The 26,197-nt window shown below is 37.0% G+C and overlaps 1 protein-coding gene across 1 annotated transcript in view; it reads left to right on the top strand.

Annotated features, from left to right (window-relative positions):
• The first annotated feature begins 448 nt into the window (after positions 1–448).
• The window catches only part of LOC145978359 (sialin-like), a 32,241-nt gene continuing 6,492 nt past the window's right edge, over positions 449–26,197 (top strand). The window contains exons 1-6 of the mRNA XM_083110957.1: positions 449–608; positions 9,494–9,714; positions 18,776–19,015; positions 20,038–20,125; positions 21,449–21,669; positions 22,517–22,666. Coding sequence (XP_082967083.1) covers positions 587–608; positions 9,494–9,714; positions 18,776–19,015; positions 20,038–20,125; positions 21,449–21,669; positions 22,517–22,666 — 942 coding nt within the window. The 5' untranslated portion in view covers positions 449–586. The remainder of the gene's footprint in view (positions 609–9,493; positions 9,715–18,775; positions 19,016–20,037; positions 20,126–21,448; positions 21,670–22,516; positions 22,667–26,197) is intronic.

Below are 26,197 nucleotides of genomic sequence, written 5' to 3'. Positions count from 1 at the left end.
ATATTTAGGACTATGTACTCTACATTACCTGTCTGTTCCAACATTCGCTGATTTGAGTCCCCACTCAAAGTTTTCCTGACTCTAGAACTATTCTTTACAACCCGCATTACCATAAAATTTGATCACTTACTTGACTTGCCAAACAACTATTTCGGAAATTGCGAAACAAATGTGGGTACTCTCACGTTTCACTGTCCCCAAAGCCCTCGGACAACTCGGCACAGATCCAGAACGGTTCAATCAAAGCCTTAACACACTTGCGGACGCGTTTAATGACGCCCATTGCCTCTCTTGGATGAGAATATGAACCTCTTCCTCATCCACCAGAGTTCGAGGTGACATTCTCAAGATTTTCATCCACACAAACAGTTTACCAGGGCGTACGGCGAAAGATAGATCGTAAAAAAAGCATGAATTTCGACATCAGAATCTGACGGATTGTGGAAAAGGGAGATGTCACAATCCGGAACGCATAGCCTCTTATCTTTTAAGTGGTCTGGGGTCGAGGCTATGACCCTGACTGGAGCCAAACGGACAGCGATCGCACAGCCGGGCCAACCACTTACATCTCTCCACGCAAACCGCCATGGTTTCTAAATTCTGTTCACGTAAGTAGCTCTAATTATGTGATAATCAAGAAATTACTTTATATTATTACAATGAAATAACCAACGGATAATGTTACATGAGTATATCAACAAATATACTAAGGTTTATGTCAATTTATTAATATTTTTCTGTGGAATATAGAGAGAAATTATGTATTCAAATGATAACAAGCATTCAAGATGATACTTTCAAACCACTATATAAGTTGTAAATCAATTTAATTCAACCTTTCCTTTTGCAATACTTTATATAAATGAGTATGTTTAAAGTGCCGAGTGCGTAAAATTATTCTCAAAAAGTCCCAACAATACATAAATATAAAATATATTTGGGGTATTCCATTGTCTCGGATGAGTTCCGTGGACTACGTAGCATCTATAGTGCTACATTTTTATATTAAAGTAACTATTCTTCTGATAGTTAAGCAACAATTTTCTCACAGCATCTCTGCTACATTTTTTATATTAATGTAACTATTCTACTGATAGTTAAGCAACAATTTTCTCACAGCATCTGTGCTACATTTTTATATTAAAGTAACTATTCTTCTGATAGTTAAGCAACAATTTTCTCACAGCATCTGTGCTACATTTTTATATTAAAGTAACTATTCTTCTGATAGTTAAGCAACAATTTTCTCACAGCATCTCTGCTACATTTTTTATATTAAAGTAACTATTCTTCTGATAGTTAAGCAACAATTTTCTCTCAGCATCTGTGCTACATTTTTATATTAAAGTAACTATTCTTCTGATAGTTAAGCAACAATTTTCTCACAGCATCTGTGCTACATTTTTATATTAAAGTAACTATTCTACTGATAGTTAAGCAACAATTTTCTCACAGCATCTGTGCTACATTTTTATATTAAAGTAACTATTCTTCTGATAGTTAAGCAACAATTTTCTCACAGCATCTGTGCTACATTTTTTATATTAAAGTAACTATTCTTCTGATAGTTAAGCAACAATTTTCTCACAGCATCTCTGCTACATTTTTTATATTAAAGTAACTATTCTTCTGATAGTTAAGCAACAATTTTCTCTCAGCATCTGTGCTACATTTTTATATTAAAGTAACTATTCTTCTGATAGTTAAGCAACAATTTTCTCACAGCATCTGTGCTACATTTTTATATTAAAGTAACTATTCTTCTGATAGTTAAGCAACAATTTTCTCACAGCATCTGTGCTACATTTTTATATTAAAGTAACTATTCTTCTGATAGTTAAGCAACAATTTTCTCTCAGCATCTGTGCTACATTTTTATATTAAAGTAACTATTCTTCTGATAGTTAAGCAACAATTTTCTCACAGCATCTGTGCTACATTTTTATATTAAAGTAACTATTCTACTGATAGTTAAGCAACAATTTTCTCACAGCATCTGTGCTACATTTTTATATTAAAGTAACTATTCTTCTGATAGTTAAGCAACAATTTTCTCACAGCATCTGTGCTACATTTTTTATATTAAAGTAACTATTCTTCTGATAGTTAAGCAACAATTTTCTCACAGCATCTCTGCTACATTTTTTATATTAAAGTAACTATTCTTCTGATAGTTAAGCAACAATTTTCTCTCAGCATCTGTGCTACATTTTTATATTAAAGTAACTATTCTTCTGATAGTTAAGCAACAATTTTCTCACAGCATCTGTGCTACATTTTTATATTAAAGTAACTATTCTTCTGATAGTTAAGCAACAATTTTCTCACAGCATCTGTGCTACATTTTTATATTAAAGTAACTATTCTTCTGATAGTTAAGCAACAATTTTCTCACAGCATCTGTGCTACATTTTTATATTAAAGTAACTATTCTTCTGATAGTTAAGCAACAATTTTCTCACAGCATCTGTGCTACATTTTTATATTAAAGTAACTATTCTTCTGATAGTTAAGCAACAATTTTCTCACAGCATCTGTGCTACATTTTTTATATTAATGTAACTATTCTACTGATAGTTAAGCAACAATTTTCTCACAGCATCTGTGCTACATTTTTTATATTAAAGTAACTATTCTTCTGATAGTTAAGCAACAATTTTCTCACAGCATCTGTGCTACATTTTTATATTAAAGTAACTATTCTTCTGATAGTTAAGCAACAATTTTCTCACAGCATCTGTGCTACATTTTTATATTAAAGTAACTATTCTTCTGATAGTTAAGCAACAATTTTCTCACAGCATCTCTGCTACATTTTTTATATTAATGTAACTATTCTGCTGATAGTTAAGCAACAATTTTCTCACAGCATCTGTGCTACATTTTTTATATTAAAGTAACTATTCTTCTGATAGTTAAGCAACAGTTTTCTCACAGCATCTGTGCTACATTTTTATATTAAAGTAACTATTCTTCTGATAGTTAAGCAACAATTTTCTCACAGCATCTCTGCTACATTTTTTATATTAAAGTAACTATTCTTCTGATAGTTAAGCAACAATTTTCTCTCAGCATCTGTGCTACATTTTTATATTAAAGTAACTATTCTTCTGATAGTTAAGCAACAATTTTCTCACAGCATCTGTGCTACATTTTTATATTAAAGTAACTATTCTTCTGATAGTTAAGCAACAATTTTCTCACAGCATCTGTGCTACATTTTTTATATTAATGTAACTATTCTACTGATAGTTAAGCAACAATTTTCACACAGCATCTGTGCTACATTTTTTATATTAAAGAAACTATTCTTCTGATAGTTAAGCAACAATTTTCTCACAGCATCTGTGCTACATTTTTATATTAAAGTAACTATTCTTCTGATAGTTAAGCAACAATTTTCTCACAGCATCTGTGCTACATTTTTATATTAAAGTAACTATTCTACTGATAGTTAAGCAACAATTTTCTCACAGCATCTGTGCTACATTTTTATATTAAAGTAACTATTCTTCTGATAGTTAAGCAACAATTTTCTCACAGCATCTGTGCTACATTTTTTATATTAAAGTAACTATTCTTCTGATAGTTAAGCAACAATTTTCTCACAGCATCTGTGCTACATTTTTATATTAAAGTAACTATTCTTCTGATAGTTAAGCAACAATTTTCTCACAGCATCTGTGCTACATTTTTTATATTAAAGTAACTATTCTTCTGATAGTTAAGCAACAATTTTCTCACAGCATCTGTGCTACATTTTTATATTAAAGTAACTATTCTTCTGATAGTTAAGCAACAATTTTCTCACAGCATCTCTGCTACATTTTTTATATTAATGTAACTATTCTACTGATAGTTAAGCAACAAATTTCTCACAGCATCTGTGCTACATTTTTATATTAAAGTAACTATTCTTCTGATAGTTAAGCAACAATTTTCTCACAGCATCTGTGCTACATTTTTATATTAAAGTAACTATTCTTCTGATAGTTAAGCAACAATTTTCTCACAGCATCTGTGCTACATTTTTATATTAAAGTAACTATTCTACTGATAGTTAAGCAACAATTTTCTCACAGCATCTGTGCTACATTTTTATATTAAAGTAACTATTCTTCTGATAGTTAAGCAACAATTTTCTCACAGCATCTGTGCTACATTTTTTATATTAAAGTAACTATTCTTCTGATAGTTAAGCAACAATTTTCTCACAGCATCTCTGCTACATTTTTATATTAAAGTAACTATTCTTCTGATAGTTAAGCAACAATTTTCTCACAGCATCTCTGCTACATTTTTTATATTAATGTAACTATTCTACTGATAGTTAAGCAACAAATTTCTCACAGCATCTGTGCTACATTTTTATATTAAAGTAACTATTCTTCTGATAGTTAAGCAACAATTTTCTCACAGCATCTGTGCTACATTTTTATATTAAAGTAACTATTCTTCTGATAGTTAAGCAACAATTTTCTCACAGCATCTGTGCTACATTTTTATATTAAAGTAACTATTCTACTGATAGTTAAGCAACATTTTTCTCACAGTTTCTGTGCAATGAAATATCAAACTAGACACTGTTGATTATACATAACTACCCTTAAAATACCCCAGATTTATAACTATAATTGAACAATTTTGTGTCACGGGTGGGACAGATGAAACACTGCCTCTTTACTTACAAATTTATTTTAATTTCTGTGAATTGTCAAATGATGAAAATAAATTATTTAAGACAAAGAGAGAAAATAATTGACCTTTGAATATTCTAATGGGGTTGGGGGGAAATGTAACAATTAAAGGAGAAATTAGTTGTTTTTTGGTGTCACGGGTGGTACACAATACAAAACACAAGTAAATCAAAAAGTTAAAAATAAACTTACAATATGTAAAATTCCTTCTACCTTAATTATTTATAATACTAGAATTTTTATGCAAATTACAACGTTAGATTGTCGACTCACAAGATAGAATAAAACTACAGCATTTCATTTACTTTCAAAAATTGAGAAAATTCAGTGGTATTTTCACATGGAATGCCCCATTTACGGAGTATTTTTTAAAAATATTAGTAAATCAGAAAGGTGTTATTTTTTTTTTCAGATATGCTATTTGCTTCAGTGTTTAAATTTTAACAGGGGGATCAAGGTGGGCAGAGTGACAGACTTGTGGAGGGGTACACAAAGTTCTCAGAAGCGTAAAAGTTTACACAAAATACTTTATAGTTGACCTCCGTGACAGAGTGGTTAGCACAACGCGCTACGAAGCCAGAGGTACTGGTTTCGAATCCCAGCTTGGGTGGGGTGTGTGAGCATCCCTTCATCAAGTTCATACATATCACCATTCACCCTCATCTTCTCGATTAGCAAAAAGGGGCAGAAAATCGAATTAAAATAATGAAAATCAATCACTCGATCCATCAACTATGTTAATAATGAAGCCGTTATATGTGGTTAGACAAATTATCTTGTTAAAGAAAAGAAACTGAGGGACCACAGGGCAACCCGGTTTCCTGGAGAGCAGTGGCCTTTGGTTTGCATTACAAACTGGTTATCTCGTCGTACTTAGCCTAAGCAACGCTGTAAAACAAATTGTTTGTGTGCTGTCTGTAATGGTTTGAACCACATATGCAGGATTATTTTCGGAGAAGGCTTTGGCCTCATCAGTTACCTCCTGCGTACGCCAGTGACCCAAACCTCTCCTCTCAGTATGTCACTCCAGTCAGTTTTCTAATGATGTTCTTGCACCTTTTATTTCTACTTCATAAATACGTACTACGTATTAATTAATATAATTTTATGAGTTGGGTCAGAATATTTTTAAGCCTACAGTACACTCATGACCCAATTTCATTATCAAAACATTCAATTTTTTTTAAATTTATGTTTCCATCAACAATAAAGTTTTACAGAAATAGTGCATACAAATAAAATATTATTCCACGTTATGAAAATCTTAAATCAGATATAATCTATTAATCAGTTACGAGTCATCAAACATGGTACATGGATTTATCGATCAATTTATTTTCGTAATGATATTACCGACATTCTTTTATCTTTTCACAACATATTTCAAAAGAGATTAGCTACATTTTCCCTTAGAGACACGTAAAGAATTCGTATTATTATTATTCAACCAATACATCACAATATTGCATAAATATAGACAGTGTAAAAAGATGTAACACAATTTCTAGCATAAAATTCAATCCTATTTGTTCTATTGAATTCCAGTTACTTTCAATTTGGTGGTTGTAGGCGAATGTTGAATTAATGAAATAGATGAAAATTGAAAGAAAGAGACATTGATATTTAACACAGGATTCAAACCTAGGATCTCTTGTTTCGTAGCGTTGCCATAGATCCTAGTGTTTCTTTCTCGCCTAGGCTTTGTTTATTTGAATTTGAATTTTATAAAATTTTGCTCTAAGTCCACTTTATGCACAGATAGGCAAATCGGGTCTGGACCTACACTTTAAAGTGAGATCCGAACCACTGTAGGTACAATGTGCCTCCGCCTGGTATCGAACCTGACTTCTTGATTACAAGGCAACGTTGTTCCGTTAGGGTACTCGCGACAAGGAAAGATGTAAAAGAAAGGTCATTGAAGGCAGTAGTCGTAGACTTCGATATAGATACCATCCCAGCATTCGACTGAATCCACGTGTAGAACCATCATATGGGCGATCTTGGGGTTTGAACTTACAATATTCCGGATAAGAATCCATCACTTTAGAGCACATCGCCTCGAGTACAATCTATCTACAACCTTCACAGTTGACAATATCCCTTGGTTCTTGTGTTGCCACTTGCTATTTCTAATTGGGCTTGTTGGGCACTATAACTACTAAAGAAATCGTTCATTTACAAACACTGAACTCAAATTGTGAAACATTATTATGGGCCGGATTTTTATGTAGCCAGAAAATGCGAAATATATAGAAAAAAAATCCTAATATATGTTAAAAAAAAATGTAAGTAGTCTCCATTCTTATAACACTTTCTAGGTTCCCGATAGGAAAATGTAATAAGACCAATTACCCGCTGTTCTGTATAATTGTTTGCAAAATATAAATGGAGAATAAATGGAGAATAAAGTTCACACGGAACCTTGATTTTTTATTCTTTTCGTGGTGCTCGATACCAGATTATGTGAAAGTACACCTGCTACAATCAGAAGATATTTATCGAATTTTTGGAGAAATCATATTTTGAATGTTTTTTTCCAAAAATGTAACTACATTATTCAATTAAAAATTGAGAAATGAAGTAAATACTACACTTGTACTCAAAACGTATTATAAGTCCTATGCATTTAAACATGTTAAAAACGACGACAGAAGATTTACGTAGGTTCCTAACAGTGGAACTGTTATGAGTTATTTCTTTTTGTTTTTGTTTATGCTTGGCTACATACAAAGGAAAATGTATTAATTACATAAAAATCCGTTCGATAATCACCATTAAGAAAAATAATTCATAGCATTTTCTAGTAATAAACAATCGTGCATAAAAAATTTAAATTTTGAATTAATTAACAAATTCTCAATGAATTCTTAACTTACAATTAATTCTGCCATCTATTCTCCAAAATAATAAGCTTTAGATTTCTAGAGAGTAGTTTATTTTTAATTAAAGAAAGGTGGATTATTGGAAGCATAGGCGTGCGTAGACTAATTTATTTGTGGGTGCCGTAAGGGGAACTTCTATTGCTTCTCTGGACAAAATTAGCCTAATTGTTGTGACTTCATGTTCCTTTTTCACAAAAACTATTAAGTGTATGAAGATGTGAGTGTTCGCTATCACTTTACAACAGGTTTTCCTATCATTGTGATGATATTTATATTATTTAATTAATAAAAGTTAACAATTGGGTGCGATTTCGTTGTTATACTTCAATCTTCTTGTTATGTACAAAATATAAATAAACATAAAAGCCTTGTGAGCTGAAGAACGTTGCATTAGCAATCAAACTACTTCACTACGTGGTTACTGGCATGGGCGTCGCCAGAATTTTTTTCAGGGGGTTCGGCCAAATGATAAAAGTTTAATAGTAGAAAATAAATAAGTATTATTACCAGGGTTATAAATGATATTATACAATAATAAATATTATAAACTAACAAAAATAAATTTTATTCGAAATAATAATAATAATTATTATTATTATTATTATATAAATGGGGAGACTCGATCCACCAAACTAGTCAATAGGAGAACAACTATTTTCCATTATTTATTTTGTATTTCATGCAGTTAGTATCTGAAATGCATTTTGATATTAACATTTGCACGCCTCGTTCAAGAAAAGACTTTAAATATTAGGGGGAATTTTTTTCATAGAGTGTGTTGTGTGACCTCTCACCTACAACTGAAATTATTAGAATTTTGAAAACTGTGAAACCATTTGTTCTTTGCATGAAATGGTAGAATATAACCTTGTTGCTGTATCTTTCACTCAATGTTTTCGATCCAATGCATTCTTACTTTGATTATTCTGTTCGAATTCTAACTACATGAACTTTATTTCTGTTCTTAACAATAAGAGTAACAAACTTTTGGCTATCTTATATCTTTAAATGAACGATGTCAATTTCCAGGGATGGGGGGGTCCACTGACCCGTTCGACCCCCCCTCTCCTCCCGACGCCAATGTTCTTATGGCAAGGGTGACTACTGCAAATCAAGGACTGACCAAATTTCGTTTTTACATGGATCGAAATTGGAATTTTCACGAAACAGAAAGCTTTACTCTCGTTAACATGCTATTGCTACTATTCTAGTTTTCGTATTTAATGGTTCGTAATTTTCTTTAATTTAATTGGGAAAAGTGAAAGGTGACTTCAATTTGATGACTTAACAAAAAAAACAAAAAAAACAGAGGGTAGCGTTTTCTTAGGGTTGGTCACATTAAAAATGCTTGATTGACTGAGTTGGTGTTTTAAGTCCACTTTATGCACAGTAAGACTAATCGGGACTGTACCTACTGCTTAAAGTGGGACCAGAACCACTATGTACCTCCAACGGGTATCGAACCAGGGACTCCTTGAATTACAAGACAACAACGCTACCACTACGCCATCGGGCAGGCCCACATTTAAAAAATGCAGCCAAATTCGTTTAATTTATATGTTGTTTTTTCCCCTCTGTTGATAGGTCAGGTTAGCTCAAAGTTGTCGAGCGCTAAGCCTGTTCCACTGATCTAGTCTCAATATTTGAGAATATTGTTCTCATTAAATACTACATATCAATAACGGCGATTAGGGGGACGGGGGGGCAGTTGTCCCCCTTTTGTCAATTTTTGCCCTCGCACTACAGTCCCTTAATACTGAGCCTTGTTCATCAAGAGAAAGTAAACTGTTCAATGGCCCCCTCCCCTTAGTTTTGGCACCAAATCACCGCTACTGCTAAATATATACAGGGTGTCCGGAATGTATATTTTACAATCTTGCTAATATGTTTACATTTCACGTTGTTACTTTGTAGGTGGGTTGTCCCCTCGCAACGTGCTGGTGGCCGTGATTTTCTACGCTTCCGTGACATGCTACTTGACAAGGGTGAACCTCAGCATAGCCATTGTTGGAATGGCAAAGCCCAGCAACAATACAGGAAATGAAAACTACACAGTGACAGACTGCAATCACCCGGTACGGACGACCAACACTCCAATAAACCAGACAGTTTTGCAAGCTACAAACGCCAGCATTGTAAGTATACAGAAACGAAATCGATTTTGTTGACTGTCTCTGGTCTCGTAAATAATCATCTAAATCATAGAAAATACTATGTACTTTGGTTTGATGAATATGATAGAATAAGGTGATAATGTGCACTTGCAGATGGCAGTTCTGTTTCGGAGGGTAGGGGCCACACAAAGGCGTACCTAGAGCGGGGTTGGTGGTTCAACCCCCGAAATATATGTGTATAAATAGTATTTGTACTAATAATAAAGCACGTAAATGTAGATTTCTATGTCCAATTCTTCTTTATTAGCACTATTTAAATCGCAAAAATCTAATTTTTATTGTCAGCAGATGGAGTAGAAGTGTTATTTGATCTAGAGTCCCTGGATGCAGGCCCGTAGCCAGGTAGGGGCCAGGGGGGCTCAGTCCCCCGGGACTCTCGTCACTCCCCTCGACATTAGGTAAAACTATTTCGTATAATTTGTTTGCAGTGAAGAGTGAAAATGTATACAGCAGATATTATGTTACTCACAACTTGGTGAAGGATAAATTCACGGAACATGAACATCGGCTATTACATTTGTTCATCTTGTTTTTGAGCAGAAGTCTAAGTAGCTGCAAGTATTTAGAACATTATCTAGACTTTAGAAAGTCTTTCGTAGGGGAGCTTCTTTATCTGTACCTTTGATGCTCCTGTTGCAGCCTCCGGTTTAGACAAAAGTTTGTGAATCTGACGTCATTATTCACATTCCTTCCACATCTGCGTTAAAAGTCAACAGCTCGCATGTTTTGGGAATGAAGGGCGTTTTATTACCTCGGCCGAGGGTGGAATATATGCCAGGTACTATGATTGAATATTGTGCATCCTTGCTTGTATGATATAAATATCTGTATCATCAAAAGTAGTATGGAGTATATTGAAAGGGTTGATGTTGGCAGGCGTCAATTAACATTTCAAGAGATGTTTTAGAAGATATAGAAAAACAAAACTGTAGTATTTGTATGATATTTCTAAATTCTATACTTTATATTATTAATGACCCTCCCCCCCACACACACAAACACATACAACATAATTTACCTTCATTTCATGCTGTTAAATTTTAGAAAGATGGACTTGGTTTACAAGCCCCCCTGATAACGTGTGAGCCTCCCTCCCTGCAGATCAATTCTAGCTACGGACCTGCCTGGATGTATGACTGTGATCTCATATACGTCAGTCGCATCCAGGGACTCTAATGTGAACAGCTAAAATATTGCATGTTGCAATAAAATTTGCCCTTAATTTTACAGTAATAACACGGTAAGTTCATTCTACAATATATACACTGTAGGTATGTAAGAGAAACTTATAAATACGAATCCAACTTCGAATTACAAATATCGTACGTAACAAATAATTCAAAATATATAGTAGAACGGTTGTTTATTGTTATCGTGAGGTTGCACATTGATACCAGTTCAACTGTTTCTGGTTGAAGGTTGCACGAACCATGCAAATTACAAATAAGGCCATTTAAATGTCTTCCTATTACGTCAATGAATTTAGTTCCGGTTTCGACAAGTTGAAGCTAGCTGCAGAGTGTCCACATTCAGATTCAGTGTTGCCAACATGTTGTATTTGTTACTATGTCTCCGACAACATGTACGTTCATAATAAATCACGAAAATTATCGACTTTCTTCTTAAAATAAAAGACAGTGGTGTATCTGGTTTTATAATTAATATATTATCACTTTTGACTCTGACCTGTCATGTCACACAGGCAGCCTGCCAACATTTTAAACTCGAAATCCAAATTACGCGTTTGGGAATGATGTTAAGCGTACATGCCTAAATAAGTCGTTTACCTTGTAACCTAACCTTCTGCAACACAATCAAGTAATACAGATGTACATATTCACAAAATAACACTGCGTATGTTCAAAGACTCCTACAATTCATATTGACACCCTTTCAAAAACGAAAAAAATAGTCCTCTCTTATATATTCTTCCATCTTATACAGGGTGTCATTTTAATGGCGCTCTGTCGGACCACGGAAACATATGGAGGACATCAAAACAAACAACTTTTCTCAGTAACATTTTTCTCATTGGTGCGTCGTTTCGGCGCTACAATCGTTCAAAAAAGCCCGTTTTGCCGCCTGAATGCTGGCAACCACACACAACATTTTATTGCATTTGTGACTTCATATCCCGCCGTGAAGCGATGCGTTCCAGGGTTGCCAAGAACACACATATTCTGTGAAAAATCACATAGCTACAATCTGCCACATTATGTACAGTGGGATCCATGAGTATTACCGTGCAAATTGTCCATCACCATGTTCGTGTACTTTATTTGACCCAATAAAAGCTTCAACAATTAAAAGAAAACTCAAAACAAGCTGTCGACAACTTCTGCACCAGCATACAGAAACGTCCATCGCTTAAAAACACATAGGATGTAAGAGAAAAATTAATGAAAATACTCATGGACAATTTGCACCATAATACTAATGGATCCCACTGTACCGTAAAACAGAAACGAGAAAACACAATCTGTAACCTAACAGGAAGTAAAAAAAAATTATACGAAAAATAGTAGAAAGAAAACAGAATTCAAGTGGAAGTGGTCATATCGAATTTTGTCTCAGCTTATATGCAAAATATTTGCAAATCTAGTTACCAAGTTGGCATCTACAATTTAGTCTATCCACTTCGTCCTTCTGATACTAGTTTTCTGTGACACACTTAACAGATGACAAAATAGAAATGAAAGAACTCAAAATTCATAATATAATGTATATTCAGAGCATTATGAGACAAGTGGCAAAATGGTTGAAAATACAGTTATATAAGTAGTAGTAATACAAGCTCCCCGACGACCATGTGTTTATCTATGCACCGGATACACATGTAATAGTTGTCAACTGTGAACAGGGAAGTACGTACAGGGAGGTTATTTCAGTCGTTCACCGCCAAAGTGACGGCCGGTCGGCGGACTCTTCATGCAACAGGTCCCGGCAAATTGCGTTCAGGAAGTCCGTAACAGAAACCGCTTGTTTTGTAATGTTTCCACTTTTCACAATTACAGTTACAATTACAATTGAAATAAGCACGTACCTTGTCGCAAGGATGCTGTGTGTGTGTGTGTGTGTGTGGAAAAGGTGTCCTCCCAAATACAAATATTTCTGGCACCTTATTTCTGACAGAAAATCTTAGATTAGACATCGCTACTTTATCGTCAGTTGTCAGAAAGGGAAGACAGCATCCCGGCGCATAAAGCAAACCGAAAGCGTAAAATGATATTTAAAAGTAATAATAATGATGATCACTAACCTCCTGTGTTATAAGAGATGTTGAAAATGACCTCCTTTAACAGCAATACAACACGTTTCTTAGGTTCAAGAGATCCTGTCTATCGTAATTCCCTGACCACTTTTCTGCAAGAATTCGTTTTCACGTAATTATCGTACATAAAAACTCTCTGTTCAAGACTATATTTGTTTAACGACATAACTAATGAATGAATAACAATTAACACACAATAAAGCACTAGCAATAACACAGTATAAAAAAACACGCGTAACTGATAAACGCAAACAGAAGTGAACATGAGGGTACGGTACACTCACTACGTCTGGTAGACGACAGTGTTGCTAACCATTTTTCGGCAATGTCCCTACAACTGACCAAATGTCCCTACGCCAAGTAAAGCGACTAAAAAAATTATCACCTCATGAGCATGCAAAACAGAAGATAAAATATACACATTTACTTACCAAATCTTTCTGCTCGGTGCTTCCACAATTAATGAAGGAGCGAATTTACATTTGCCTATCCTAACTTAACCTAACCGTACCTGGAAGCGGCCCCGGCGCCTACCCAGCGTCGAATAACATGGGTACCTGGAGGAAACCCTGGGGGGTAAAGGCGGTCAGGGGCGTGATGCTGATCACATCACCCCCACTCACGACCGGATCAAGAAAGTGTGGGGCGTTACCCTCACACCCCCTATACGCCTTCATGGCGTGGTGCTATGCACAGGGGAACACTTTACCTTTTTTGTACCTGAATGGTTCGTGGGGCTATCCGTCAATGGTTTGTTGGGCTACCCGTTTTTCGAGCCCAAATTTTAACTATGTTTGCCTTGCCTAACCTAACTTAACCTAACCTTACCGAGAATGCTCAGTGGGGCTATTCCTGAATGGTTTTGCGGTAATTGTGATTACGAACCGATAAAAAATATCTTTTTCGTAGCACTTTAACATCATCGAAGACGCCATTTTCGTATCCTGCAATTTTATGATTGATGTAATGTTGCCAAATTTACCTGTAATCAAATCAGTTCTTCTACATCGTGATTGTCGCTGTCACATGTAAGCATGTTCTTTGGGCAATATACTGAAATGAATAAGTTTATTAATTAGCCCTCCTGCACACTCCACCTAACAATCTGTATAACATTAACAACTTTTTTACTGTTCTCTTCCGCTATTCTTACACAATCCATGCTCTCCAAGTATGAAATCAACAGTGTGGCAACGCTGTAGACAGCGTAACTAATTGTAATTTGTTCATATCAACAAATATGGCTACCATACTTGTATACGGAGAATCATTGCGAGAATTGAAATGCTTATTTTACAACTTTTACACGTTAATTAACATTTTTTCCCCCTCACCCCAACATGTTAACTTGAGATAAATTATCACGACTAATTATTTCGTGAGTATAAGACGTAGCATAGAAATTACAGAAGGGTCCGGTATTGTAAATTCTTGCCTTAATGAATAATAGGGGTGTGCGGGACAGAATTTTTTGGGTCGGGACGGGATCGGGACGGTAATTTTTTTAAATCCCGACATTCGGGACTGAAAAATTTGCAATTTCCCGACCAAGTCGGAAAATTTTCGGGACGGGAAATGTTCGAAATTTCCCGAAGCACTGGAAATTTCGAATTTTACAAGTCATTTTCACTTTAAGTGATTGTTTTTGCATTTCTAGAATAAAAACTTACAATTTTCGATAAGTTCCAGAAACTTACAAGGCAGAAAACGTCGAGAATTAACGACTTTTTAAAGTAAAGGATCCCGCACACCCCTAATGAATAACGTTGAGTCGTTTACTGTTGATTATGTTATTTGAAGTCATACATGTTGCTGCTGTGAAGAGATAGATGTTGGTTGGTGATGCTGTATTTCCTGCAGTCTTTAACAATTCTGGTCCCATTTTATTTCCCTTTTTTGTTTTTGTATCACTTAACATTGAAAATATTCTTTCCGTTTCCGCTTTAGAATGTGGCAATGTTAGCACTATTTTCGCGAGAGTGGAAATGTTTTCAAAAAGGAACTTGCCTTGAAAGTTTTGGTAACCGATAACATGTTCCAAAATTCTCATGGAGATTTGTTAGTTAGTTCTTTTTTCTCCTCTTCGCTAAAGTATCCAGATAAACTAATTCATAAAATGTCATTTACCAAGATTGAAAAAAGTACCTACGTTTTCCCTCATTTGGCAAAATCTGTCCCTGCGTTCCTACGCGGGCGAAATTTAGTGAAAAGTCCCTATGCTTAGGGACATGTCCCTACGGTTGGCATCACTGCCGACACGTGCAGTATGAAGCGCCCTCTCGCGGCTGACAGACAACTCACCCAACCCCCGATAAGCTGCCGGCGCTGTCGCGACAACTGAGGATAAAGTAGCGATGACTAATCTAAGATTTTCTGTCACAAATAAGGTGCCAGAAATATTTGTATTTGGGAGGACACCTTTTCCACACACACACACACAGCATCTTTGCGACAAGGTACGTGCTTATTTCAATTGTAATTGTAACTGTAATTGTGAAAAGTGGAAACATTACAAAACAAGCGGTTTCTGTTACGGACTTCCTGAACGCAATTTGCCGGGACCTGTTGCATGAAGAGTCCGCCGACCGGCCGTCACGCTGGCGGTGAACGACTGAAATAACCTCCCTGTATATTCGCTACTGATTGATCATTAAATTATTACTGTGGTTGTACTTGTTTTAGCCGTAATGTTACAACATGAACCTCGGATACTTCCGTTATCAGCACAAAAGTACCACAAGGCATCTGGACACAAACCTGTAGATATCAACCATGCAACGAGATTTGCAAATATTTGACATGGAGTTGGGCGTAAACAGCCACGTGTAAGCTGTAAGTCCAATAAAATTTATTGTTGTTGATATTTTAGATGTAGGCTGAGACAAAATCCGACATTGACATTTCATTTTGAATACGTTTTTTACCATTTCTCATATCGTTGGTTCACTTCCCCCTTCCCCTGAGATGACTGCTGATCTTCTAGCTGGTAGGCTATGATGTTCGGTCTACTGAACGTGTTTCTCGCTTCGTTTTACAGCTAATAAAGTGGTTGGTAGTTTGTCATTTTTCACAAAATTTGTGTGTTCCTTGCAACCCTGCCGTGCGCTGTTTCGCCGCAGGAAATGACGTCACAGATACGATGAAATGTTGGGTTGGGTTGTCAGCATCCAGGCGGCAAAACGGTATTTTTTGAACGGCTGTAGCGTCGAATTGGCGCACCATCGAGAAAAATGTTACTGAAAAAAGTTGTTTGTTTTGATGTCTTCTATACGAATCTGTGGTCCGTGGGCGCCATTAAAATGACACCCTGTATATTAGTCTTAGATTCAGCACCCTTAGTCAAAGGTTCCGCATTTCAAGTCCAAGCCTCGATATGAATGTTCTTTGTGAGTGTTCCCTTAGTTCACTTAGCGATTTCACTTAGTCATCACAGGGCTTCCCCAACGAGATGAATGGACACTCGAACTCACGAAACTCGGTGGCGAGATCGACCACCCAACGCAGCGGCTCGATAATGTTCTGGTAACGTTGTCACTGTAATCAAACGGTATCGGGTTGGAACCTCGGTAACTTGAACAGTGGCTTGAATTCCACATTACAATTTCAGTTCGAATCCCGGTCTTGGAATAGGTGTTCTTTGGGAGTGCCCCTTCATAAATTTCATTACATCACCACTCCATCTTCATTGTCGCGATTAGCCAAAAGTGGCAGGAAAGCGATGTACAATAAACCAAACAAATCAATCAATCCACTTTAAAGTTTGAATTTGAATTAATTTTTTTTGGGTGCGTCAGCACTGAGGCTATTTTGCACCCGTCACATTATACGGGGTCCAGCCCCTTATCATAACAAAAATAAAAGCGTGTCTGAAAACTAAAATGTCCTTATGGTTAAAAGCTGAGGCTAAAAAGGGCGCTCAGCACAAATAAGGACAAAACACAGGACGACACAGAATTAAACTGGCCATAGGGCCAGTCGCCAGAGCCTCGTTATCCACTTTAAACTGTGGGTTAAGTTCTAATTAGCCTATCTGAGCATAAAGTTAACTTGAAACAACTAGGATTTAATCTTTATTCATCCTTATCACCATAATTAGCCAGAAATACCAAAAATTGCAACACTCTTCATACCATGTGCTCCTATCTTAATATATAGGAATTACTGTGAAAAAGTTCTTGTGACTACTTGATTATCATTTTCAATCCGATATAATGCAGTTATCACAGATCGAAAGTGAAGTTACGTTTGGTAAGCAATTCTTACACAACTTCTCAATACAATAACATAGGGGTAATTCTATATTTCCATCTTTCGTTGAAATATACAGGAAATATTATTGCATCCGTGATCTATGTACACTGAATTAGATTTGAAGCTTCTCTTTTATTGTAAGGAGAAGTCATAAATAAACAGTGGTCTAATCTCTTGATGCATATTGTCCTAGCAAAAAAGAAGGAAAATTGAGTTCAAGGGCCTGTAGAATGTTTAACCGAATCATGCTTATCAAAATTGTATAAGTTACAAGGGGTCACAAACGTAATCTGTTCGTAAACATGGTAGAAATGACGTACAACCTCACAAAAAATAATGCTTGTTCCTAAAACTCTTGAGTTAATTCTTTGCTTTCAAACAAGATCGTGGGAAGAATTGAATGTGTACTTGAAAGTTACATGTTATCATGTGTACTGAGATTGTTGTTACAGTTTATACATGCAATATGTTCTACGAGTTATAGATAATCTGGGCTGAAGTTACCGCAGAAGTCACTTTTTAAAGTAACGGTATCTGTAACCGTTTTAAAAAGTAACTTTAACTGTAAAAGTTTTTATCTTTGTCTTGTTCTTGACTCCACCCCGTTCAACCTCAAGTATTAAAAAGTATTACGATGTGCAGTCAATATCCGAGTTTGGAAGTGAGCAGTTACAAGCAACAGTTGCTGTAACTAGTTACTTAGTTATTGTAAATGTAACTCAGTTTCTTCATTCAGGCCACGAGTCACGAAATTAATGTTTACTTTCACAGTTACGTTTTAGTACATTCCAACAACAATGAAAAAAATTATTGTAAAAAAAATAGAAAACATTTTAATCATCATACATAAATTTGCCACGAGCAAACTTTCAGGTCACGTAATTCTTCCAAGTCTAAAGCTTTGTTTTAAATGTTCTTACCGCTATATTTTCACATTTAAGTATATGATGTCTATTATAAAAATTAATGAAAATTGTGTAATTTTTTTAATGTTGTTCAGAAAAAAAACTATAGCCAACTTGCAGGATTATACATGCAATATTAATAATCTGGAATAAATAAACGGTAAAGTAACTCACAGTCGATGACGTAGGAATGTTTTTGATTTGATTACATTTATATCAATTTCAGAACGGATCCCGCAACTTACAATAAGTAAAATGTGTGAATAGCCTTGTACTGATAATAGAAAATCTAGGTGGACGCAAAAATTTGATTTACTTTTTTAAAATTTATGGCTATTTTCAAGACATTTTTTAAAATATTTACAATTCCGGAACAGGTATAGCTCGGGACTTCACAACGTCTGTCAAATTACTTGAAACCTCCGTTCCTGCGACACTGCTCAAATATTTTTTTCTTAGATTAACGGTATCTATAACTGAATCACATTTCAAAAAGAATAACTGTAGCTCAGTTACTTTGTGAGAAGTAACTTTTCAACATGTACTCAAAGAATAGGAATAAATTATGAAGGAGTTGTTCATCCATCTTTTCCAGGAACTAGGGGATGAATTCGACTGGGACGAGTCTACGCAGGGGTTAATTCTGAGCGCCTTCTTCTGGGGGTACCTGCTCTCCCAGGTGCCTGGAGGTCGTTTGGCAGAGCTCTTCGGGGTGAAGATGGTCCTCGGGATTCCGATGTTCCTGAACGCCGTGCTGGCTGCCCTGTCCCCTGCGGCCGCCAAGGGGCACTGGGGACTCCTCTTCTCGGTCAGGCTCTTGCAAGGAGTGTGTCAGGTCAGTAGGACATGGTGGCCATTTTCTGCATCAACGCAGGCACGTATCAAGAAATATATTTATGGAAGGGTTCTCGCATGCTAACCAAGTGCCTCACATGTAATAATAATAATAATTTGTTAAGATTGTTAAGTCCATTGTTAATAAATTAGCCTATTAATAATAGTTATTTTAATTATTACGGGGATGTGTAATAAGACGGTGTAATAGTAGAATATAACAGCATAGAGTCAATATTATTCCAATTAATATCTTTAAAATGTGTGTAAAACAAGGATTCTACCAAGGAAATTAATATTCAAAAAAATAGTAAAATGAAATATTTATAGGATAATAATTCTGTCATTTCCAGCTTATGAAAAACACGAAGTCCTTGAATGTGAATTTGTATGTTAATTTGTTTCCTTTAGCGTCGCTTTACTGCCACGATTGGCTAATTGCGACAACGAGCATCAGTGATAATTAGATGAAATTGATGAAGGGACACTCACAAATAATATCCACGCCCAGGCCGGGATTCGAATTCGGAAACTACCAAGACTTATATTATTATTATTATGTATTAATTTTCGATTTCTCTCAATCAAATCTCTATCTTCAAGTAATTTGGCGGACATTACTAACATTTTATATTGCTTATACAATAAACGGAAAACAAGATTCTTGCTTATTTAATTTTAATACGTTCAACTGTTTCTTTACAATGGTTATTGTGTAAGATGAATCAACTGTTACTGAATATTCCCTAAATATGTAATCAAATGTAAGGAGGGAGATAAACAAACTTGAGACATAATTGTAAAATGCAAAAGCTTTGCGGAACCCAGAAACTACTGCATATAAATCTCTTTAAGCTGTCTGCTTAGTGATATAACTATCTTGTTTACTGATGATTTATGGAATTCTTTGTTATGTTTGTGGTCCACATAAGTCTATAATAGATTTAAAGGTCTAAATATCTATGTGAGAAAGACATCTTCAATCAATAAATATGTAATACAATTGGTTTTATTTATTTTCAGGGACCATTATTTCCTTGTGTTGGCCTTCTAATGACGAAATGGATACCACAGCACGAGAGAGCAAAGTTTTTATCGATTGGAGGACTAGGTACTGATTAATATTATACGGATATATAGGGTGTTTCTGTGACCGTGTTACAGACTTGCAAGGATGATGGAAGGGAACAAACTCAACAAAATGAGATAGGGAACCCTGGTCCGGAAATGCCTCAGTCAAAAGTTACAAGCCAAAACCTTCGAAGGGTAAGGAACCACGCACAACGCGGGGATGAACTATAAAAGATGTCCGCGGAAGTGGAAAAAAACACAGAAGAATCACTGTAGTGGCTTCAATGAGTAGTAAGTGCAGCCATCATTACAGCAGTTGTTCAAAGTGACGCCCCCTGCCTCGATACAGGCATGACAGCGTCGCAATAAGCTCTGTTGCATCCACTCTAATATCCCAGGAGTCGTTCGGACCAGATCACATGCTGCAAGGATTCTTGTCAGGAGTTCCTCTACATTACTCAAAGGTGTCTCGTAGACAACACTTTTGACATGACCCCAGAAAAAAAATCAAATGGGGTCAGATCAGGTGAACGGGCAGGCCAAGCAACAGGTCCGCCTCTCCCCATCCACCGCTGTGGGGAGGTCTGCGTCAGAATATCACGAGCACCAGCTACGCAGTGGGACATGTTCCATTGACTCGGGGAGAATGTCTCTCAGAAGCACAGTGTACACTGGTCCAGTTAATCGTGGTGGTAAAAGATACGGACTCCAGGGCATGCGCGATGGATTATTTCCCCTTTCTTTTGTGGTTTCTCTCCGCGTTGTGCGTGGTTGCCTCGCCTGCCCTTCGAAGGTTTGGGCTTGTAACTTTTGACTGGGGGATTTCCCGACCAGGGTTCCGTATCTCATTTTGTTGCGTTTGTTCCCTTCCATCATCCCTGCAAGTCTGTAACACGGTCACAGAATCACCCTGTATACGCCTATCTATCTATTTCATATGTATATAATATATATAAAGACATATACAATACGTAGATATTACATGCATGTGTGTGTTCAACCTCTTTAAGTTCACGACAATGAGGATTCACTTTATGTTCAGATAAGCTAATCGAGACTGGACATATAGTTCAAAATACAGTATCTCCGAATTACTGTTCAACGTGCCTCCACCTGGAATCAATCCCGGGACTACTTGATTACAAAGCGACAGTGTTATCCACTATGATATCTGGTAGGCGCAATATTGAGTTAAAGTCCCTGGCCTGGACTTGATTAGCTCAATTATTTTTTTTAAATAAAATGTGTATCAATAAGAGCTAGTGTTTATATTCATATACGTAGATATACTTATTAATTGACTGCGTTAATATTTTTAATATTCAAATTTCCATTCTTATGTTAAACAAATTGCTTTGTACAGGTGGTACCCTAGGAACGGTCATGGCTCTACCGTTGTGCGGAATAATCTTGAACTCCATGGGATGGGAGTCTGTGTTCTATATGAGTGGTTTGATTGGTGTGCTGTGGTGCGTGTGCTGGTACTTCCTAATGTACGAAACCCCTGAAGAACACCCCAGCTGCTTGCCAGAAGAAAAAGAACTCATGAGAATGGAGATGAATGCATCGGCGACATACACGAAGGTTAGTTATCAGAAAACTGATTTGATAAACTGTTGGATTTCTATAGAGAGTAGCAAGCTGGTTTTGAATATCAAGTCGTATTTTTCTCCTCATGAAACGTTTACAACAATTTATGAAGGTGGAAGATAACGTTTATTTTCTTCTGTTTAAATCAACCACTCATATTGATTCGTATTAAGTAAGGGTTATTCATCAGTCCGTGAAACATTTGAAAAATTCATGACAGAACTACTGAACAAAATACAAACATTTTATATTCATAATAAAGATACACTCTCCAAGTTTTGTTTCCAAAATCACAAAAGTTACAAATGTATCCACCTTTAGTGATACCTAGGTACGTGATAATCCATCTCATTACAGGCACGAGTTAGCATATCACTGTTGATAAGAGCCACGGCATGGGTGATTCGGTCCCTGAAATCCTGGATATCACTGAGCAGTGGGGATAAGTCACAAGAGGTTAAATCGGGGGATCGGGATGGCAACCCAATCCTCTCTTCCTATCCACCCTATCCACCTTCTTGATAAATTTACTGAACGACATATTGCTACTATGCTCTCCTAGTAGCAAAACACGACAACACCGCACCGCGCATTGCTTGCATAAAAAACTTACATTGTTTCTCTATTGAAGTTAGAGTTCTAACAATCCGTTGAGCAGTTTAATTGTTATAACTGGTATAAATGTTTCACGGACTTATGAATAACCCTGTATATAGCCTCGTCTCTTTATATTTTCAATCCTTTGAGAAGACCTAGATTTGGTTCAAGCACTCCAAAAAAAAAAAAACAAGATAGAAAATGCTATTATTTTGTCAGTATTAAATCAAAATTTAATTTCCAGTCTCCCAGCGTTCCTTGGCGAAAGGTGTTCTCCTCCATCCAGGTGTGGGCTGTCATGATTGCTTGCATTGGTAGTGACTGGGGTCTCTACACCTTGTTGACCCTCGGACCTAAATACATGGACAGCATTCTAGGATTTAGTATTAACGAGGTAGGTGAATGTGATAGAATTGCAATCTCACAGTAACATTATATAATACAAATGATAAATTAATCCTGTGGGCTAGATTGCAGAATGCATTAACAATAATAATTAGTTATTAACGCAGACGCAGTTGAAGTTCAAATTCAAAAAGTTCAGACTTATACTTGCATTATCATCCTTAACGTGTAATCTCTGAGGCTGCATCCACTTTCGTGCAGATATTTCTAGAATGGTTTTAAGGTGCAAAAGTAAGGTCGGGAATGGGAAAAAAAAGTTTCTGAAAATGTTTCCAAAAAGGTGTCAAAAAAAAGTGCTGATAAAATACCTTTATTCAGGTCTAAACCAGTTACATTAGCATTCTTTATTCAATACCGTATCAAATAACATAATTAGTAATAATTAGATAAAATAACCAGTATACTTAGGAAATAAACGTGGCATTTTCTGGGGTTCAATCAACCTGTTATACTGGATTATACCGCGTTTGTTACAACCTGTCCCGTTTCCCGCGCTAGGGAGCGCTCGACAGTTTCGGTGCCAATGAGAAACGAGGAAAAAATCGTCTGCTGGGCAGCGAGGAGCGAATGGAAGCCAGAAGAGAGGCGCTTACGTAGACACTGTTGCGACGTTGCGTATTTTAATTGGCTGCCTGGCTTTGACTTTCCCCAGCACCGAGAAAAGCCAGGGAGCAACTAGCGCGGGAACCGGGACAGGTTGTAACAAACGCGGTATAAACTCAACATTTATATGTTTTCGAATGTAAGTCGCTGACGCTTTGAGGTCAGGAGAGCCTTATATGTGGAGAGACTATATTATCTTGGAAACTATTGGGGCTGCAATGATTATATTATACCATTTTATAGCTCTCGTTCTGCTCTACAAAATGAGACTATACGATTGTATGTAGTTGGTCAAACATCATTTATTTTTCTGTCCAATTTTTTAACAAAATATGAAAGAAAAGAAAGGAAAAAGGTGCTGAAGCATCAAAGAGGGGGGGGAAGGGGATAAATGTGCTGATGTCACAAAAAGGGCAAAAAAGTGTGTTCATTTTACTTGATTTCATGTCCTAAAAATATCTCAAATGAAACAGCTATAAAGGTGCTGCACCTTAAAATCCATTTCCTAATGATTTCTGTTCAAAATTTGTTAAATCTTGATTATTTTAAAACATCCTTAAAAAGCAACAAGGGATTCTGAAGAAAAAACAAAATTTCCAGACAATATTTATAATCCTGTTTTAGAGAAATGCTTTAAGAACTACATAAGTAACATGCATTTTGGTGACAATGCATTCCAAAATATTTCGAAACCTAGTTTGTAATTAAATTAGGATGAATCATTTTCAAAAAATATTTCAATTATGTTTAATTAAGGTGGAAGCGGCCCCGGCGCCTACCCAGCGTCGAATAACATGGGTACCTGGGGGAAACCCTGGGGGGTAAAGGCGGTCATGGGCGTGATGCTGATCACATCACCCCCACTCACGACCGGATCAAGAAAGTGTGGGGCGTTACCCCCGCACCCCCTATACGCCTTCATGGCGTGGTGCTATGCACAGGGGAACACTTTACCTTTTACCTTTTTTTACCTTTTTAATTAAGGCAGATCAAATACCAATACATACAAGATACATAATATACAGGGTGTTTCTAAAGGTCGTTTACAACGCTTGGGAGGTGATTCCTCACACGAAAACAAGCAAAAAGTCTAAGTTCCATTTTTACGACTGAGGCTTCGTTTCCGAGATAGGAGCCTCGCAAAAGGTGAGAAAGTGAACGTCACACCTAACTGGGACGAATACTATCACAGATAGAGAGGCGGTTCCAAGGGAATCATAAAGGAATCGTATGTGCTCAGTCCGGAAGTCACTATGAAAAGTTCACTGCACGCATGCGCAATGGAGTCCTCAAAGGAATTGGGGATTTCCAGCAACAACAATGCATGGAAAAGGTATGTAACGCAGCAAGAAGGACCGTGACAATGAGAAATGCGTTCAAGACAACACATCCCGACCTCAAACATCAAAACATGACCACCGAACACAAAATCCGAAAAGTTGAGCACGGTTGCATACCCCAGTTACACGCGAGGAATGAACGAATCATGTCATGTGGCATACGAGAGACAGGAGGAGGGAAAGAAAAACACAATATCAGATGATTGCGACAACGTGTATTTTTACACGCGACAACTACGTAATATCCCCCCCCCCACACACACACACAACAAACAACAAATGCTACAATATCTTACGCACAGACAGTCCGTGTCACTGTACACCAACTGAAGATGTCACTTTCACCACACAAAGGGGGTGGGGAGCAATACCAAAAGTGTTCGCACGCGATCATTGTGACGTAAAAGAGACCAGTTTTGGAAGCGCTGCACAGGCAAGTCTGGCTCTCGTAGTCTACGTTTGACCTTCATGACTGCTGTTCCCGCGAGAGGAGCTCGAAGGGTTGGTTCTCTCCGGCAGTCGTCCCAATCGTGTTGCAGGTGCTGGGATATGATCAGCAGTTCGCTCTAGGTTGTCATACGCATTGAAGAGTACTAGTATGTTGCATTGAAAGAAGTTGACGTGGTGGAGTGGGCAAGTCAAGTATCGCAACAATTGGTCTGTGGTGTTCGTACGGTGATACGGCCAATTTGTGCAGTGTGCCAGTGTTAAACAAAAACAATACTTTGCAGTTCCAGCTCCCTATTACACAGATGGCTGCGTATACGACCCAGCAGCTAGCAGACATGCATCTCATGTATGGGGAGGCACGTGGTAATAGCCGTGAGGCAAGGCGTCTTTATGGAGAACGCTTTCCACATAGACGTTTACCGTCTCACACCTTCTTTCAGGTAGTGGACAGTCGACTGCGTGAAACAGGGTCAGTGTTACCACCGCGACAAGAAGTTGGAAGACCCCGAAGTGTACGCACACATCAGTTTGCAGAAGATGTGTTAACAGCGGTCGCAGAACATCCTGGCACCAGTACGCGAGTGCTCGCTCGGGCACGAAACACGTCTCATGTGAATGTTTGGCGAGTGTTGTCAGATGAAGGAATGCACCCTTTTAAACTGCAGAAAGTACAAGAACTGTTACCTCGTGACTTTCGCCCTCGTATGGAGTTTTGCCAATGGTTGTTGCATCAGCTGGACACAAACCCTCACTTCGGGGCAAACGTATTGTGGACAGATGAAGCCATTTTCACCAGGATGGATGTCTTCAATAGTAGAAACAGTCATGTATGGGACTTTGACAACCCACATGCACTTTTTGTGGCCCATCACCAGCACAGGTTTTCAGTGAATGTGTGGTGCGGGATAGTACATGATCATTTAATTGGACCATACATTCTCCCTGTTCGCCTGAATGGTCGCACGTATCATGCATTTCTTAGTGAGGTTCTGCCTGAACTGTTGGAGACCGTACCTTTGGCACTGCGGCAAGAAATGTGGTACCAACACGATGGTGCACCAGCTCATTTCGATCGTAATGTACGACATTTCCTGCATGACGTGTTTCGCAATAGGTTCATTGGTAGG

This window comes from Lepisma saccharinum, chromosome 24 (genome assembly GCF_977018435.1).
Source record: "Lepisma saccharinum chromosome 24, izLepSacc3.1, whole genome shotgun sequence".
In the NCBI taxonomy this organism is placed as follows: Eukaryota; Metazoa; Arthropoda; class Insecta; order Zygentoma; family Lepismatidae; genus Lepisma; species Lepisma saccharinum.
The sequence above is the reverse complement of the archived record's forward strand: the minus strand, read 5'-3'. Positions and strand labels throughout refer to the sequence as shown.